The sequence below is a fragment of the Triturus cristatus genome, chromosome 6, assembly GCF_964204655.1.
Source record: "Triturus cristatus chromosome 6, aTriCri1.1, whole genome shotgun sequence".
NCBI lineage: Eukaryota > Metazoa > Chordata > Amphibia > Caudata > Salamandridae > Triturus > Triturus cristatus.
In genome coordinates, this window is record NC_140589.1 from 869667403 (window position 1) to 869687331 (window position 19929).

The following is a 19929-nucleotide window of genomic DNA, read 5'->3' on the forward strand; positions in this document are numbered from 1 at the left end:
TGTATATTTCTTTTTTGTACAGGTTGTGTTAACCACTGAGGTTTAAAACTTGAACATATTTCCATTTAAACATATTTCGTGCATGTTTTTGAATTGTGCTATGTTATTGAAATCTTTGACTTTAACACTTCCTGTTTTTGTGTTCAACGTTTTCAATAAAGTTATCTGTTTTTTCATTTTTCTTCCATCAGGACCCCGCCTTTTCGACCGTGATTCACGACAAACTTCAGGTGCCCAATACCACCAGGAAGGCATGGAACGAGAGGGACAACCGCTGCGACGTTTGTGCCACACACTTGAACCAGCTCAAGCAGGAGGCCATCCACATGGTGCTTACCCTCGAGCAGGCGGCCAACGTGGACCACTATGACGCCGGCTCGCCGGGCTCGCCTCCGGCCATCTCCAATATGCCCACTTTGGTGGGAGCCCGGCACATGACCAGCCTACAGCCCAGGGACTGGGTGTACATGCCCACTCCCTACACTACATCTACGTATACAGGCTTTGTAGCCAACAAGCACAGCACAAAGCCCAACAGTCTGGGAGTGGCCAATGGGCAAGAGAAGAAAAACAGCTCCCCAGTCCACCAGACAAAGGTCAGCGTGCAGATGGCCACTAGCCCCAGCAATGGAAACATCCTGAACTCTGTAGCCATTCAGGCCCATCAGTATCTGGATGGAACGTGGTCCTTATCGAGAACTAATGGGGTCACCCTGTACCCCTACCAAGTAAGTGCACGGTTTTCTTTTTTTGGGGGCTTTCATATTTTCATATAAAACTGTTTGGTTACCAACTACAACTCACTGACTTCTTGTACCGCACACATTGAGGTAATTGCAACACTGACACCATTGTGATAAACCTGGGTATTTCGGAACTCTTCAGCCTTAGTGCAAATATTGATTCCATAATCCTGAGTACGTACAAGGATACACTTGAGCCAGAGCGGCAGCCATGTTGGGTGTAGACAAAGTATCAGTGGTTTATTATTTTTCTGCACGAGGTAGTGTGTTGCAAGTACATTCCGCTCCTGTTTAACGTTACTGGTCCAGTACCATTTCCGTCCACTTTAAAATGGCTCCAGTACAGTCTAGCCCTGCACTTGTACAGCAACCATTGATGGTTAGAAGATGCAGAACGTCTCATTTGACGTGCCCCTGGAATCCCTGGTCACGGGAGGTACCTGCTCATATAGTTTACAATATTGGCGATAATTCCATGGGTCAGGCGTTCTTCACCCAGATAATTCAGGTGGAAAAATGAACAAAAACAAGCAGTAATAGGTGTATAAACACTAATTTCATCTAGTTATAACCCAAAATCTGGAGTATTTCTGCCTCTACTCCCCTTCAGAGCTGTTGATGCCCGCAGCATCATGCCAGAATTCACCCATCTTCTAATGGGCCACAAAAGTCCGGCTAATAATGTCATTTAGATAATGACCATATCAGCAGAGAATCCATATTGCCCGGCAGATCGTCCTGACATATAATGGGCAGTCCTCACTTAAAATAACACCACCTTCACTTTGGAAATCTGTAATTGGTATTTTGTCGCATCCGGAAATATGCTCTTTTATAAACCCGACCTTTGCACATTAAAGTAAATTTAGCTCACCCTAGATGAATAACCGGCTAAGGTGCACGCCTCTACCACAGAGGAGCAACTTATCTTTCCACTCCCATACATTTCAGAACGAGAGTTTGGAACAGCGGTGTCCCATTAACACCCAAATAACTTGACCCATGCTGGGCGAGGCTTTCAGCAAACCAATGACTACTTAAATTAGTTAGACCCAGATTAATTGCATGCAAATTTGTCTTGAGGGGATATCTTGAAAATCTGGGATGGATCTGGTCCAAAGAGACTGGTGTACCACTGTCATAGAAAATTGAATTAGTCCCTGCTTGATGTGATTGGGATCTATAACTCCATCTCATTCCCTAGTGTTTGCTGAGTGCCTGGAATGGGATCAGATGAATCTTCTAGTGTGTTGCAAGTCCACTCTGCTCCAGTTTAACAGTGCTGGTCCTGTCCCATTTCCCTCCACTTACAATGGCGCCAGTAAAGTATAGCCCTGCACGTGAACAGCAACCATGGATGGCATGCTTGGCAGTATTGTATGAAAAAATATGCTCTAGCATGAGGAGGCATGGTTAGAAGATGCAAAGCGTCTCATTCGACGTGGCCCTGGGATCCCTGGTAACTGGAGGTACCTGTTCATCAAGTTTACAAGATCCGCTATAATTCTGTGGATCCGAAGTATTTCACCCAGAGAATTCAGGTTGAAAAACGAGCACAAACAAGCAGAAATCGATTTCTTTTTTTAAAATCGGGACACTCGGATTGGATTGAACAAACCTTGGCCTCAGTTATCAGGGAGCACATTTTGCTCACTAATGTGCTGTGTCAAGCGTACAATATTCTACATAGGAAGGGCCTGCCCATCCATGCAGATTTTGAGGTCTGGTTACCTCACAGTTCTTATGCAGACAGAACTGTACATGGTCAAAACCTTTTAACCAGTCGCTCCTGATCTCAAAGTGCCAAAGACGTGCCTGACACATCCCGGACAATAATACCAATGGGGTGTCCCAGTATCCCTCAGAACCTGGGGAAATAATAGTATATAACCACAATTCGTTCTGTAGGGAAATACATAATTTCTTTCAAGTTTTAATATATTATATCCTGATAAGCTAGGAAATGCCAATAAATGGCGTGACATATATAAAATTACTTATAGATGAAATAATAAATCACAACTGACACAAACGCTGTATTTTGCAAAGTATATTAACAGTCATATATTGTAGGGAAACAAAAAAATCATATATCAAAGACAGAGGACAGTTATACAACGTAAATAATAACATGTGCCATACAAAGCGTGCATTACATAAAACAAAATCCAATGTACAAGACGCCTGTCATTAAACAGAAAACACAAATTAACTCTTTTGAATGTTCAAACATATATCCTTGATTCTTGGCTGTAGATATGTGAGACATTGGTACGGAACACCTATTTGTATCGTGTACGTTTTGACCCTTTGATATATGATTGTTGTGTTTCCCCACGGTATATGAAGGTTAATATACAGTGCAAAATAGAGCGTTTGTGTCAGTTGTGATTTATTATTTAATCTATTAGTAATTTTATATGTTTCACACCATTTATTGGCATTTCCTAGTTTATCAGGATATAAATATTTCAACTTGAAAGAAATTATATATTTCCCTACAGAACCAATTGTTTTTATATAGCGACACATCCCGGCTGCATGGTTTCAGAGCCATGTCCCCAGACTGTACCTAAGGGTCTGTACATGGATCGCTTGTGATCTGCGGTTGCCTTAAATTTCCAGGTTGTCAGGCCAATTCCCACCGAACCAGGCAGCGTGAAGCAGCCAGACTCAGTGGCTCCTCTTGTAGACATGTGTCAGACGTGAAGGTCTGTGTCCCAGTCTAGGAGACTCATCAGAAATGGGTGACTGCTCCAAATACTGACTGTGGTTGTTCCAGTCTCCCACACTCCTATGACCCGCACCACAACTTGGTACACTATTTGACTCAAGTCTGATGATGACAGTGAAACATGTCTTTGCATGACTTGCACTGGAACTCGGGAAGCACACAGGAGTCCTTATGTCTCTACACTTGGAGTCTTGCTCTTTCATCTTCATTGCAGGCATGAAGAATAAAAGCAGACTCCTTACTGGGAAATTAAACACACCAAAAAGCAGTTTGTAATGTTTGCAAAAATATATAACAAAATCTGTTTAATACAAAATAAATTAATAAAATGATGCGACTTTGATTGTGTAAACAATACAGAGATTCTATCTTTGCTGTAATGATATACAGCATCAAAACAATAAACCTGTTGTAAAAAATGTTTAGCTTCTACTGATCTTTATTTCTTGTTTCAGAAATGCATATCAGAAGAAGGACAAGCCAGTTCTGGTTTTTCGTTATTAAAGTGCAGCTGTAATTATGCCCTGTGACCTGCTTTTCACCATGGCTGCTTGCTCTGGTGGCAGGAATTGTGAGGTCAGAACTCATTTGTAATAACTTATTACAGCTGAGCAGTTATGCCATTTCCTTATTACAGGTGGCTAAAGACACCACAGCTCGTCTGTAATAAGGACATTAGAAATGTTCTCCTATACACGGATTGCAGCCCCCAATGTATTATACACCAGTAAAATCCTGGGTAAGGCGATCTGTTAAGGAAACCAATGTAACCCGTCAAAAAAGAACCAGAGAGCTGTGGGGCTATTAGAATGTTCCCAGCCCCTCTGACTAAAATTGCGGAGAGCCACAAGTGAGCCTAGAGGTTAACTCCTTCCATGGGCGGCTTTCCCTATACTGTTTGGAGTCACCTTAAGTATCTCATGGACTGTTTTACAAACGTATAATTTATGTTCCACGCAAGTTACTCACCTTGGTTACCCTCTTTGACAAGATTTGCCTGATCAATTATGCCAATGCAGTATTTTGTAATATATAGTGCTGTGCCGCAAATCTAGACTTTTTTTTAACTGTGTGGAAGGTCTTCTTGTTATATTTTCCATATCATGTAAAAATCTCTGTATGTATCCCAGAAATCCTGGAGTGAAACTGAAAGACTTTTCTGCCCTTGGCTCTCCCCAAAGCTCTCAGTTCCCAAACGTGCCCTAAGCATGGGTGTCTGCTCTGATCAGGCTAAAAACATGGGGACCTGACTGAAGTAGTCTTCCAGGAAGCCTAAGAGGGTGTGAACATTGAAAACCTTGCCCAGGTCGCCTGAGGCTAGGCGAGTGCTAGAGCTGAGCTTTCAGCACCTTTTGGGGGGCTCCTCCTCTAACCCTGATGTGTGTGATCAGCCCGAACACCTGGGGCACAGGAAGAGTCCCACAGTTCTCCCTCCTGCTAATCCATTTTCAGTTTCAGCACACAAGCAAATGTGTTAGTCGGGGAGAGGTAGTGGTTAATTTGTAAAAAGAAGTGCCAGGGCTTTCGTCAGGAGGTAGCTGCAACCAGCCTATTTCTCCTGTTAGCGCTGACTAACATAGAACCAACAATCCCTACAAGTGGGGATGGGATGTGACGTAATGACAAGAGCTGTCGACTTCAGAGATGGGGGAATCAGGTTTGAGTCTTCGCTCCTGCTCAACATCCTGTGATTCTGGGCGAATCACTTAATCTCCAAGTGCCCACCAAAAATGAATGTCTTCTTAGCTGGTGCTCAAGCTCGGGTGTTGATGATTAAGTGCCGGTGCTGAGCACCAAAAACCACTGGCTCAAACTAAGCACTGGGTAGAGGCTGCATGAGAGGTACCACTAAATATGCTGTGGAGAGAGATGGAGCGGGAGTCCTGTTAGTCCCGGGGCCCTACTGGCATGTCACTCTGCTTGGGGTCCACCTCAATGTCTCTATCCACGGTGCTGGTCAGACACTGATGACCAGCTCCTCTCATTTCCTTATTGCTCTGTTGGTTGTTATACCAATGTTCATGGGAAAGTCCATTGACCAATTTCTCCACAAATCTCCCTCTTCATTCCTTTTGTTTTGCTCCCTCTTGTCCACGAAACAGGTGTCTCTTTTCCATCCCTTCTACCATCCTTAGCGCCTTTAAGGGACCTTATCGTAGTGTAATGAGCAATGCAAATAAACAGTATAACATTTTACTCCTTGTACACTGTGCAAACTGCCCCATAATCTATGTTTAATGTGAGATGTGCTAAAACCACCGGAAGGAACCGCCTTTATGTTCAAGTGAGTACAAGAAACCCAGTTTTGATCCTCAGGGTATCTTTATTTTTAATGTCATTATTTTCATATTTTTGTGTCTGGCAGTAGCCAAGATCTTTTGATTTTATTAAAATGTTATGTACAATATACTTTTAGGAGCTTTAAGGGACCTCTCTTCCTTTATTAGTTTGTTATTGTGTCATACACATTTGTCTTTCCGCCCACCACAGCATACAGCATGGGGAAGTGGGTCAGTCCTCTTCAGCCAATGGCTAATTTCACTGTGAGGGACGGCACTCTTCCATTTCAGAAGGAGCATATCTTCACACAAAGCAGTGTCATGGACAACTATGGCACTGTGTGCTTTTTGAGACCAAAAAATATTTTTGCTTTTAGCCAAAGGTTTTAGATTGATGAGGGCCAAAAAGTTTCCCCAACAGTGAAGTTTTTAAAAAACCGTGACAAACCAGGACAAGTACTGACAACAACACAACTATTTGTTTTGCCAATGCTTGTTTTTGATTATCAGGGAGTAAAGCTTTACCTTCACCCCTCAGTTTGAAATATGAGAGCTTTCCTGGCCCGCATTTTGTATTTCATCACAATGAAATATCAACATTTGTTGCTCAATGCATTTGGGTAAAATTGTTCCTGTTATAATTGGATACCTTTTCAATAGCTGTAGACTGCACTTCATAGGTGTTTTTCTTCTGCCAACACCCACGTCTGAAGTGCATTGTATATATATTTTTGGGTAGAAATGCAATGGTTTGTGTGATAGCATCATTTGTTTCAATGTGTACTTGGGTGGGATGGCGTCTCCATATAACTACAGACTATTGTAATGGTGTGGAAAAGGTCGCTTTAATGAAACGGGTGCACAAAACTACAGTAAAAACACATTAACGTGGCTCTACGCCTTACAGACTACTCATTGCCTTGGCCTCACTGTACAGTTCATTAACTAACTAAAAAAAACTCCCCCTCCCACTAACTAAAAAAAAAAGCTCCCCCTCCCCTAATCCAAACCCCCTTTTTAAAACCAATCAAACTCCACTCACACCCATCACTCATAACTCCCTACATCCAACAGTCTTGCATCTACCACTGTTGGCATCTCATTCCACAAATCACCCCCCCCCCCCCCGCCCCCCTAAAAAATTGACTGGGTCTGAACATTGACCCGTGCTTTCTTTTCCCGAACCTTTTAAACTGCTGGAAAAAACCTGCCACGCACCTGCTCATAAAACGACAAAAAACCCCAACCTGCCTCCCGTCTCCTGCACCAACCACATCAAAGACTGCAGAAAGAACAAACCAAACTGGGAATGGGTGAGGGGGACAAAAACAAACTCTATCCCTGCCAACCGGGCCGTGCTACTAGAAAATGGCACCTAAACCCCTATAACCGTCGCCCAAGAACCATAACTAAGCCCTGCCCCTTGCCCCTGTACCGTACCACCCACCCGACATTTCCAGGAGGGTAGGGCTTCGCCCACGCCCCCAGAAACATCATTGGGTGGGAAGGCGTCTCCAAATAACCACAGACTATTGTCATAGTGTGGGAAAGACTGCTTTAATGAAACAGGAGCACAAACCTACAGTAAAACCCCATTAACCTGGCTGTATGCCATACAGACTACTCATTGCCTTGGCCTCACTATACAGTTCATTAACAAACCAAACCCCCTCCCCTAATCAGAACCCCCTTTTTAAAATCAAACAAATCAAACTCCACTCACACCCATCACTCATAACTCCTCCGTCCATCCATCTTGCATCCACCACTGCTGTCATCTCATTCGACAAATCCCCTTCCCCTCCCACCCAAAATTGACTGGGTCTGAACATTGACCCATGCTTTCCTTTTCGAACCTTTTAAACTGCTGGAAAAAAAAAATGACACCAGAAAACCTGCCCAGAGTTTTTGTGTCCACCCTCCTCCGCTTAGAACAGAACTTGCATTCCTGTTGGCAAATGCAGCATCCCAACCAACATGGCCCTGATCTGCATCAAGTACAATTCCACCCCGTAAACGGCAGATGCACCCCATCATCTCAAAAAAACTTGGATGCCTCATATGTGATATCACTGTGCTCCAAAAATAAAATCCCTGCGCCTTGCAAACCTTCCGCAGCTCCCTTTTCCCTTGTCACCTTGCTCTATCAATGGCCCCTGGCCTCTTTGCCCCCCTACATACTCTCCTTGGCAACAGCTCAGTGAAAACCACTGTTGTTCCCACCCTCGCTGCTTTAATTTCAAGCAAGTCCTGCTTCACAGTTTTTACTAAAGCCAGGCCTTTCTTTTGGACAAGGTCATTTTGTCCCAGGTGCACCATTAAAATATCCGGGCAATGGGCTCCTTTAACCAAGTCCCTCAATTTGGGCAATAGCTCGTGCCATCGCAAGCCTCCTTTCCCAAACCATTTCAACTGTACTTCCATATCAAGCAGGCCCAGCTGTCTTCCTCCTCGCCGAGCCTCAGCATGTCTCACTGCCCACTTCACAAAAGAATGCCCGCAGAACGAAACCTCTACATAGCCAAGAAGTGGGCTTGCAATGCAACCTAGGAGAAAACAAACTCATGTTATTGGTCATCGTGCAACCGCCACCCCAAATGTACGTAGCGCCGATAGCAACTAGATCGCCAATGCCCCGCCTGCTGAATCTCCCCTGCTGACCAACCCCTGCCCTCGGCCTCCGGTGCCATCCCAATCCCGAATGAATGGGTCCCGAAATCCTTTGCCACGTAGCCCAACAAACCCAAAGTTTTCCTCAGGACCCCCAACACCTGCGAAGCTGAAAAACGCTCTCCATTCTCGTGCAGAAAAATCTCATCTCGCCCACCGCCCTGCTCCCTCAACCTTTTTTACCAAGCACATGGGCAAATCAACAGATCAGGGTACGCCCGCAAAGTCACACAAAAGCCCTTGTCTGACTGATCCTTTCTTGGACTTGGGAATCCAAACCTGCACTGCTCCCCCACTCATATGGAACTTACGCCAAAGCAGTCCCCCACGAGTCGCAGAACCAAAGCGACAAAAAACAGCCACACCATGGTAACCGAAAAACAGAGCGTGTCCCATGCATTCCAACACACCCTAGAAAGCGCAGCAATCACCTGCATCAAAATGTGCAAGGTAATGGGCTGTCCCAACCGGTCACCAGTCCCCCTCTCCCTCGAACAGCCCTTCAAGATGCGCTTCCTCGTGTCACCCGCCGAGGGCTCATATCCCCACCGCTCTTTCCCAAAAAAGGCAATGCCCGCCAACTTACCCGCTATTGCGACCGCCGACAAACCCTTGTCAATCAAGGATATGATCAAATTTACCACATCATCCCATCGGGCACGACCTCCAACCGAAATTCCCCGGGGGGACGCCCCCGACCGCTGAAACTCCTCCCACACCAGCCCATAAGCTTTCCGCATCGAGTCTGAGAGCGAACCCAGGATCAGTTGCATCACGCGCCTTCGCCTACGTCCCACAAGTGGTCCGGCATCACAGTCTTCCTGCCCGCCCATGGGGCCAGCCCACGGAACCTTGTCCTCTGAAATCAAGAGAGAGGATCAGCAATTTCATTGTGTATACCTGGAATGTGTCTCGTCTTGATTGTCATGTTGTGCCTCAAACATTGTAGCACTCTCAACAACCACCACACTTTTGGCTTCTTCGCAGACTGACGATTGACCATGTCCACAACCGCCATGTTATCCACATTAAAAAGTACTGTCTTGTTTGCCAAGTAGCGCCCCACAGCCACTACAAGGGGAAAAAAATCTAGGAACGTGATGCTACGCCCTCCCCACTTTCATGCCTCAGGCCATTCCTCGGCACACCACCTCCCTTGCCAGAAAAGGCCAAAACTGTGTCCTCCAGCGGCATCTGAAAACATCTCCACCAACCACTCATCTGCTCCCCAAGCCCAGACATTGGAATACCATTGCACTCGACCAGAAATGTACGTCAAATCCTCTCTGACCCCTGCTGTGATTCTCACTCTGTGATGTGACATTGAAGTCCCGGACAGTGCCCAGCCCAACCTCCTACAAAATGCCTGACAGCCTTACATGCAAAATTCAGGTGCCCTAACAAGATCTGCACATCTTTGACCTACACTTTTGACCTACCCAACACCGCATCCAAGAGCTCCAAACAACGCCTCTTCTTCTCCTCAGGCAGACTAATCTCCATCTTGTTCGAATCTAGCTCCACACCCAGGAAGGTAACCACCTGAACAGGCCCCACCGTCTTTTCGGGTGCTAAAGGGACCCCCAAGTCCTGTATTAGCCCCTGGAACAACCGCAAACGCTCCTGACAATCCCCTGAACGTGGAGCCCCAACCATGAAAAAATCATCCAAATAGTGAGTCGATGCTTCTTTTCCAGCCACGTGGGAAAAAATTATTTGCAAGAATGAACTAAACGCCTCGAACAGAGAACAAGAAATTGAACAACCCATCGGCAAAAGACTTGGCCACAAAAAACTGCCCACCTAACTGAATGCTCAACAACTCATGGTCCGCAGGGTGAACCGGGAGCAAGCGGAACGCTGATTTGATGTCACATTTTGCCATAAAGGCGCCCCTCCCAACCTTTTTGACCAACAGAACCACTGTGTCAACAGAGGAGTATTGCACCTTACTACACTCTTCAGGAATTAAATCATTAACCGACAATCCCGCAGGCCAGGAAAGGGGATGAATGAGGCGATACTCATCTGCCTCCTTCTTGGGCACCACCCCAATAGGTGAAATCCTCAAATTGACCAGGGGCCAGTCCGAAAATGGCCCTTCCATTCTGCCCTCCGACAGCTCCTTCATTAACTTTCTCCAAATCAGCACCTCGTGGCCCCTGACTGAAGTTCTCTGTTGAACCCTGGGACCCTCATAACACAAACAATAACCAAACTGGAAACCTGTCAACAACAATTCTCTTTCCTGTCCAAGCATTCCAACTTAACCGTTGCCTTTCCTTGCCGTGCCTTTTCCCATGAAACCCTGACCACCCCTGAGCCATCTCCGGCCACTGTAACCAGTCCATTGTCCCCCAAAACCCCCATGTGACCCCACAAACCCTCCCTGGACGCCACACTGGGTAAGCATGTGCTTTCCACCACATTTTGAACATTTGTGGCGGTATTTACAATATGTCCGCAAACACTGACCCCTATTGAATGCCCAGCATGCTCCAGCCGTCCCTGACTGTCCCCTACCTGCCGTACCCACCCCTGTCTGGGTGGCACGCCATAAAAAGGACCTGTAGATGACCGGCCAGCCGCTCGCCTTATAAGTCGATTGGGCTGGCCTCTCTCGTGTCATAGTTTGCAAGAACAACTCGTAATCCAATTGCCCCCTCACCCTATCCTCCTCGTTCGCCAGTCGTGCCCGAAATTCCTCATCATAAAACACCCACCGCCAACCCTCCAAAAGTCACCTGCGCCTTCCGCACTACGTCCAAATATCTGAACAGTGCAACGCACCGCTGTGGATATTTCTCACATATGCTTGCATATATGAGAAAAGCCACTATCCAATTTTCGATGTTAACGGACACCCTGGGCCTACGTGAAAGCTCGTACTCATCCTACTTTGATCCTTCTTTCGCCCGTATCTCCCGATGCAGCAACTTAAATAACTCCACAAACTCCCCTTTCCAAAAGCAGCCATCAAATGCGCCCCCAAAGGTTTAGTGATCCCCATACGTGGCATCTTTTTCTCTCTCGTGTCCTTGCTCTCTTTCTTATCGTCATCCTCCTCCTCGACCCCCGTTTCAGTGCTCTCTGTGGCTTGCGCTGCATTCATCCTTGCGTCCATACCTGTACCCTGATCCTGCACATACTTACCCTTCCTCAACCGATGACCACCCTCCCTTTGCGCTTCCTCCTCACTTCCTCGGCTTGTACCCCCACCTCCGTAAAACCGCCTGTTCTCCCCTTTTGTGTCACCCCAACCTTACCTGGCTTCAAGACTGGGACCTGCGCCGAAGCCGTCTGTCCTGCTGTGTGTTTGTCACCATGTCCTGTAATACACCAACACTACCCCTCCGGTTAGGCACACTTGTCGGAGGTTCTGCCCACCACTCAACCTCACAGTCACCCTCGTCCAATAGCTCACCATCATCCACAATCTCACCTTCCTCCAACTCCTCTTCATCATAATCCAGGTCCCAGTCCCCAACCCCACCATCCGCACACTGCGCATTCGTACCCGGCACTTCCCCATCCCCTGTCCCCCATCTCCAAATTGCTCCTGGAACAACTCCTGCAAACTGTCGTATTCTCGCCAGGCAGATGTGCCCTCCTGGCCTTGGCTCGCTTGACTCTGGTCCCCTGCCGTCCCAGGGCCAGCCGTAGCGACTCATGCCCTATCTTCGGGCCAGGATGGACAGGCTGCAGTAGACCCCCCTCCCAACTGACCTGCCAGCGACCAATCCCCCACACCTACCTCCAACCCCTGGTTGGCACTAGGCTGTCCCTGCCTGCACCGCGAAAACAGAAGGGGGAAGATAGCACCACGACACCCCCCGCCCTGGACCCCCATCCTGGAAAGCCTCTGCCCCCATCCAAACCATGGTTCGAGGAGGGGGGGGGGTAGGCATGACCACTTTCCCAGGACCCCCACACCTCTGCTGCCCCACAACCACAACACCACGCACTTCCACCCCCACTGGACAGGCTTGTGCATCTCTCTCTCTGCACCCGACATCAAACCCCAGGGACCCAACCCCAAACTATCAGAGCAATGACCTCCCCCTGCCCCCCAGGCACCAATGTGTCCACATCAGGGGACCTGCTATCCTTGGTGACAAATCCAAGGAGGGGGGGGGTACGCTGCCCCACCCCTCTCCCCAACCCTGCCGCCTCAACACTCCTCTCTGTCTGGGCCTGCCTTCGTGGACTGTAGAAGTAATAATAAACCCCTCCCCCTGACGTGACACCCGGCCTCCTCGCGGCATGACGGCGTCACCGCACCCTCAGGCTGCACTACAGTGTGCAGGCCCGAGCCATAAGGACTCGCTAAATCCCCGCACCAGGGCTCACATGCATAAACTGCCTCCCTCCGCCCACCCACCATAGGTAGGGGCCTAAACTTAGGCCGCATGGCACAAACCCTGCCTCTGACCGCCCCCCGCCTCATCGCGCGTAACGACTTCTTGGAGGCTCCCCCCCTGCTCTTACCGGCCCCGCAACCGGAGCAACTCCGTCCGCGTCCCGGCCCGACCCTGCAGCTTGGCACCCCCGCCCACTGCCTCGCAAAACTACGGGCCATGACAGATGGCCAGCCTTCTTCCCTCCACCCACACTCACCCCATTTCTTTGTACCTTGTGGGTGGGCGACGCACAAGCCATTCCGCCCTCTGATCGCCACTTGGGGCGCTCTTCAGGGGCAATGCCCGCCTTAACCAGCGCCCCATCCGCCAGCAGGTCAGACCTGCCCGCCTGCTGCAACACAAGCACTGCCCGCTGCATATCAACCGGAACAGCCATGCCGCCAGACAACCTACACAAAAAAAGCTCTATCCCTTCCAACCGCTACTACAAAATGGCACCTAAACCCTGACAACCGTCGCCCAAGAACCCTAAATAAGCCCCGCCTCTCTCCCCCTGGCCAATCCCTTAGTCCTTTGCTCCAGGACCCTACCACCCGCCCGAAAGTTCCGGGAGGGTAGAGCTTCGCCCACCTCCCAGAACCATAATTCTTAATATTGAGCGCTACCACCAGAGGCGGTAGACCAGTGCGTGACACAACTGTATCATACTTAATCAGAGCAAGACTCAGCGCTCGATTAGTTGGTCTGTGCAAAGACTGCAATGTTCTCAAATATGAAATACTTCCGCATGTGCTGCTTGACTAATATCAGAACAAATCCCCCTTGTCTTGAAGTTGACCACCCGCCTGTTTACATCAGCCCGTTGTTAATGAGACCGTGGGTAACTCCACCGGGATCAAGAGGTCCCAGCTGACTGCCTGTCTTGTGAAAGGATCAGTAAGGGCCTGAATCACTGTAAATTAGTTAATTGCATCTGACTCGGCGAACTTTTAGTCCAGATCTTTCCGGACCTCAAATTATGAATTACAGCAGAGACTAGAAACTCTGCTAATTATACACATTTTAATGGCCTAGCGTGATTTCGTCTCACATGGCACATTATGCATGGTGCTTTGACTCAGCTTAGCCCCCTGCACATGGGCTGATGATGGGTGAATGTGAGGCACAGTGGACATCTCACAAAAACAGTTATGCAATGGAGGGGGCCTATGCTGTGAATATGAGAGCCCCTTGACTGTTGAGAATGGAAATCGAAGGGCCTTAAGAGTCCACTTGCCGCTGAGAGTGGTGTGCCTTATAAAGCCATTATATCTGTTCCAAGAATGATTTTGGTGTGACATTGCATGGTATGCCGCTCATTATGCTCAACGAGTTCATAAAATTCTCTGCCCATAAGAAAGAGCATCCTGTGGGGAAAAAAACGATAACCACTCCGCATACAACTAATTCCCTGCAAGCAAGATCAATTATAACCCGCTGTCGAGAGCTATACCGGTTGTTAAAGGCCCTGAACCAGAGTTATAGGCGTGAGCCGCAGGCAAGGGCCTATTACCAGAATGAGTACCTTTAACAACAGGTATAACCCAAGGAAGAAGGACTATAAGGCTATTAGTAAGTCAAAGAAAAAGAGTTCCCTTGGGTAGCCTGAACTATATATGCAAAATAATCAACAATACAAAAGAGGAGAAGAAGAAGAGTAATGAATAATAACTGTGTTTTGCCCAAACAATGAACTGAACAGTACATCACCAATACAAGTTAATACAACAAATGTATTAGCACCATTAGATTATTGCACATACAGAGTAAAATCGATAATTACAGAAAAATTGTCTTTAAAAACCCAATTTTAATTTAATTTTTTTTTATACATACATAGATTGAAGTGCTCAATGGAAAATACAAAACATTAAAAGAATGTATAGTTAAAAGCAATTCTTTGAGAGAAAACTAAAATTAGACGTTGAAATTAGTCTTAAAGGAGAACACATTCGTCTAAAGGAAGTACTTATTGATTGGAGCTTGATACTTGTTCCTCATTTAGTATCTAACAACCCAAATCAAAACAGCGAATTGTGTACACAGTTGCGTCGACGCGTTTCGATGGTATCACTCAATTTACACCATCTTTATCAAGACAATAATATTAGTCTCTCTGTGAAATTATTAATGTATCTTGTCTTATGTCCGCTTAAATATAGAAGGACATCACCATATGAGAAGTGGCTCTGTTTAGTCCATAAACTTCCCATTAACAAGAGATCGTATCGTTGTATCAAAATTTTTTTGTAATTCCGGTTACTTTAAAACAGTCAGGGTAACGTTATTTCAAGTTATTTGTAACATCCCTCTCTCTCTTTGCTTCAATTGGCTATTACCCTCTGGGGTCTGTATATAATTGGAGAATATCGTTCGACCTTTCCCAAGGGTAGGCCTAGTGCATCTGTATGAAACTTAGATGTATCGTCCTCGGGGTGCTCCTCCGCGTAACCAGCCTATAAGGATATTAGAACATTCCATCCACTAAAGGTAGAATGTCCTGAATTAAAAAGGGAGAAACAGAAACACTGGAAATGTTGCAGCAGAAGGCTTATACCAGCCATTTAAAGCCCGGAGCCACTCCATTGTCTTCAATGTAGCTCTCAACATTCCAATGTTCTAATTCACTTTTATACATCTTGTCCATGAATATTGCGCCACGATCAAGGGTGATCTGGTGTTGTTCATTTCACAATAGAGTAAATGTTTTGAATATTCATAAGAAAGTATCATGTTGTATACTGAAGAACAATACATTTAGGAAATAATACTTTAGATCTGTCTAAGACTCTATTCGTAAAATACTAACGTGTGTTTATAAATGATTTTGGATGATCCACAACAGCTCTACTCTGAGAGAAACATTTTACTTTCTATTATTTAGTTTAACAGACGGTATTTGAGAACAAATGGGTTCCAGCTATGCAAGGCTATAATTTTGGTATTAAAAATAAGCAGTATAATTTCAAACTAGTTTGGTGGTTTATTGTTGTCCCCTTTGTGTAATACTGTGAGGCTAAAATAACTTCATGTTTGCGTCTGGATCAATAATATGGCTTCTGAATTCCCGCCAGTTACTGAATAAGTTGAATGCGAGGGCCTGGTGGTGATTATTCGCAAACTGATCGAATAGCCTTTTGGTAAATGTATGATTAAAACTTGGTGGTATCTCTGCTTGGGTTCACCCTAGAAGCTGCACTCTACCAGGTTTCTAGTTGATGGTGCTCGATAGATAGTTCCAGATAGAGAAAGTTCTTGAGCATGTGTTCCTTCTGGATCTTCGTTGGCCACCTTGGAAATGTCCAAGATTAAGAGGTTGCCAGTTGGCGCTATTTCAAGTTAAGGAGCATAGGTAGGGGTTCCCATCGATCTGCAGCTCTGTCGCTTCAGCCATACTGAATTGAATGCTTTGAACACATTCTAGAATAATGCAAATGTGATATCAGTCAAAGGTGAAAGGTTATGTCATTGTGTGGCGCAGCCCTCATTCTTGATATTCCAAAAAAAATGACAATAAGAATAATTAGAAATTGCAATTTGTGCATTGGGATTTAGTTATTAGTATTTGGATTATTTTGACTAATTTATTGGTCTTGTGAGAAAAGTTTATGATTGATTTATGTTTCATTTTTTTAATGTTTGTGCTTTTAAAGTAAGTGGATGCATAATGAAGTTTTTACAAGCCTGTTTATCTGCTCTAAATACATCATACAAATCATGCTCCTAAATGACGTGTATAAAGACTAAACCTTGAAGAGAAAATAATTGTTCTTCAAATTCCAGGTCGTTTATTTTCTGGAGATGAAGTGGACAGTGGTTTGATGCTGTGCCACAAGACCTGATATAATTTTAGAATACAGTGTGCACGCGGCCTCTTGATTCATTCCCACTCCTTTTCCATGAATTCTGGATTCCCACCTTGTTTCTACTACGCCTCTGTCCGCGTGCTTCTAATCCTGAGCATGCTATGCAGAAGCAAACAGTGCGTACCCAACTGTCCCTCTGCTCTTTCCAGCGCATGCAGCCTCTCCTTGTGCGCTTAGCCTCCACACTCTGGGCTCCAGATGGTTCTGGTGCAGGGATTATCATAACAACAGGTAAAATAAAATGTTGCCATTTCCATATGCACGTTCCCCTTATGGCATGGCAATTTATTCTATTCTGGAACTCTCAGGCAGCCTTAAGCTGTATATTGTGCCCCCAATGTGGTAGGTAACCTGCCTCCTATGTAATATCACTTTGCAGGCAGCGTGCGCCTGGACTCACCATGTGATGAGGGCGAGTTTCTTCAAAAATCTGTAAGGATCGCTTCTGCCTCACAGGACCAAATTGCGTAGAATAGGAGACCAGGCCTAGCTCCTCAGTCCTAGCTCTGTGAACCTGATTGCTTATCCATTCGGATCATTACCTAAGTAACTTACTAGAAGAAATACTAGACCACTTCAATTGGATCATTTTTAGGTCTCGCCTGACCCAGCGCATGCGCTGGTCTGGCGAGACATTTTGTGAGGGCTCCAAAAAGTGCTACCAGGCCAGCCTTGACCTACAGTGCATGTGCGCGGGCGCGCGCGTCGCGCTTTACTGCGATTACTTTCACTTCCGCGGCCGCTTTGATGTTTGATCGCGATCACTTTCGCGTCCGCACGGCCGCTTTGATGTTCTCCGTGAGGCTTCAATAGATTGCAGCAGTTAAAACAAGCATTGGCATAGCCAATAGGTCTAGCTTTTGGGACCTTATAAGTGTTTAGTTATGCAACTGTTGCATGACTAAACACTTATAAGGTCCCAAAGGCGGACCTATTGGCTATGCCAATGCTTGTTGATCTTGGTGGCCCATTAACAAATAAAACTCTCCCATCCTGTCAGACATATGAGTGCACGGTCCCCAATCCCTTTTTACAAAGCCTCCTTTAGCAACTGCAGTAACACGTGAGTGTGACATTCAGCATTTATCTGCACTTCAGGAAAGAATTGATTGATCCAGTTCCCGTGTTGCCTTCCTTTTCTGCAAAACACAAGGTTCTGACATCCGCTGGAAACTACAAAAAGACAGTTAAACATGTAGGGCCCCACACACAGATACATTTATGGAAATCAGAAATCTTCACTCAGCGGGTTCCCTTCAATAATCTGAGTAACCAGCTGACCTTTAGGGAATTCACAAAAATGCCTAGCGGTAGGTACAGAAATCTGTTCACATCCTGGATTTCCATTCATAACCCCGCTGTCACCATACTTGCTGAAGAGGCTTGTACACAGGGCAGACACCTCGTGGGAGTAAGAGTATAAGAATTGAGTATTAGCAAATTTTGCTTTTTTTGTCATTTTCCCTTTCTTGAAGATATTGTTCCAAGTGTTTGTTTTTTTACTCGCACATAAAAACGGGGGTGTCTCTTGACCTTTTCTTCAGAGGAAAAATGATGATACAACGCGTACCATCACAACGTGGTATGTTACATCGCGGTCGTGACAACGCAAGTCATTACATCGACTTGCGTTGGAGGGCGCTGGATTTAGGAATAGTGTGAATTACTATTCCAACTCCAGTCTACGTACAGTAGGGAAGGTGTTGGAATAGTAATTCACACTATTCCTTAGTCTAGCGCGCCCTCCAGTGCAAGTCGGTGTAACGGCTTGCATTGTCACGACCGCGATGTAACCATACCGCGTTGTAATGGTTGCGTGGTACAGGATGTTTCCCGTCCTAATTTCAGCTTTCTCTGCCTTACCCCTGCATTTAACATTAAAGAAAATCTGCTGTTCCAGCAGACATCTTGTAGCAGTAAGTGAAAGGTGCAGAGCGTTTTTAATAAGTCTGTTTGGTGAATTTCCATTTCAAGGGCTTGCCTCACTTTTGTCTAAATAACGGGGACCACACACTTTCAGGGACACAAACTTCCCTGGTAATATAAGAGTGACACACTAAAGAGGACGTACAAATTTCAACAACTTGGGGCATTTAGTAATGTGCATTTGCACATTTATTCATTTATTTTTTCTATCTGTCGAGAAACCCCTTCCATTACCTATATCTTAAGTGTAATAATGTATCCTGATTCTTTGAGTCACAACGTGGATTTTTGAACTTTAGAGCTCTGAAGCCCCACATATTTGTGTAAAACCCTTGTGACTTGGATCCAGCATCCCAGATCTCTGAATGTCGCCTAGATCGTGATTTGTGATGCCTTTTAATCAGCCTATCAGAGCGTTGTGTGACTCACGCATGTAATTTATTTAAACGATTCCGCACATTTTGAATATTTTGCCTTTTTTTCACCCCTTTTTCTTGTGTGGTCAGACACTCAATCTTCTGCGGTATTTAAGGTGTCCAAGTCCGCACGGGGGGGGGCACTTGAGGTAAAACAGACTCCCAGAGGGCTCCCAACCCTAGGCCTCTGCAGGCAGGCCCATTGTATTGAAGAGTCTCTCATCACAGGGGCCTTCTCCGAAGCCACGTTGCCTGGCGGCACTGGGAGCGTCCAGGATTTAGCAGCCTAGCTGATTTGAGAGCCTTGCCCCGTGTGGAGGCCTGGACTGCTTTAAACTTGACAGACGGCCATTCAGAGGTATTGTTGGCTGCCTGATGCCCTGAGAGCCGAAGGACTACCTGGCCTGACAGACATCTTTGTGAGTTTTCAGAATTGCTCTTTCATAGAATGTGAAGATATGTGGCATATGGCCTGAACTGCCGAATTTGAAACTGAGGCACCAGGTTCGAGTCTGGCGTCCGCTCACCATCCTGTGATTCTGGGCAGATCACTTAATCTCCCCTAGGCTTTAAAAAAAAACTGAACCTGTGTTGTAATCTGCTGCTAATGTAAAGTACTGTGATGCCCTTGCAAAACAAAACAAAACAAAAATTTTAATTTAAAATGCCTTTTCAAGTAACGCATGCAGGGGCTGTTGCAATGTCCACGATGACTTTGTTGTGTGTCATCAACTCAACAATATTCACCCTCTTTTTTTGCGATTACCCGCAGAATGACTGCAGCGGTTGTGTCCACCCTGGGATATTCACGTGCGATGGAGGTCTTTAATCTGTACATCCCCAAACAGAGGGCTCCTTCCTGCCTCCTGATTGTAAACTGTCCTGTCTTACAACA

At 46.0% G+C, this 19929-nt stretch overlaps 1 protein-coding gene across 1 annotated transcript in view; it reads left to right on the plus strand.

Annotated features, from left to right (window-relative positions):
* KIF26B (kinesin family member 26B) overlaps positions 1-19929 on the plus strand; it is a 699050-nt gene that overhangs the window by 184048 nt on the left and 495073 nt on the right. Inside the window, exon 3 of the mRNA XM_085611462.1 lies at positions 192-728. Coding sequence (XP_085467588.1) covers positions 192-728 — 537 coding nt within the window. The remainder of the gene's footprint in view (positions 1-191; positions 729-19929) is intronic.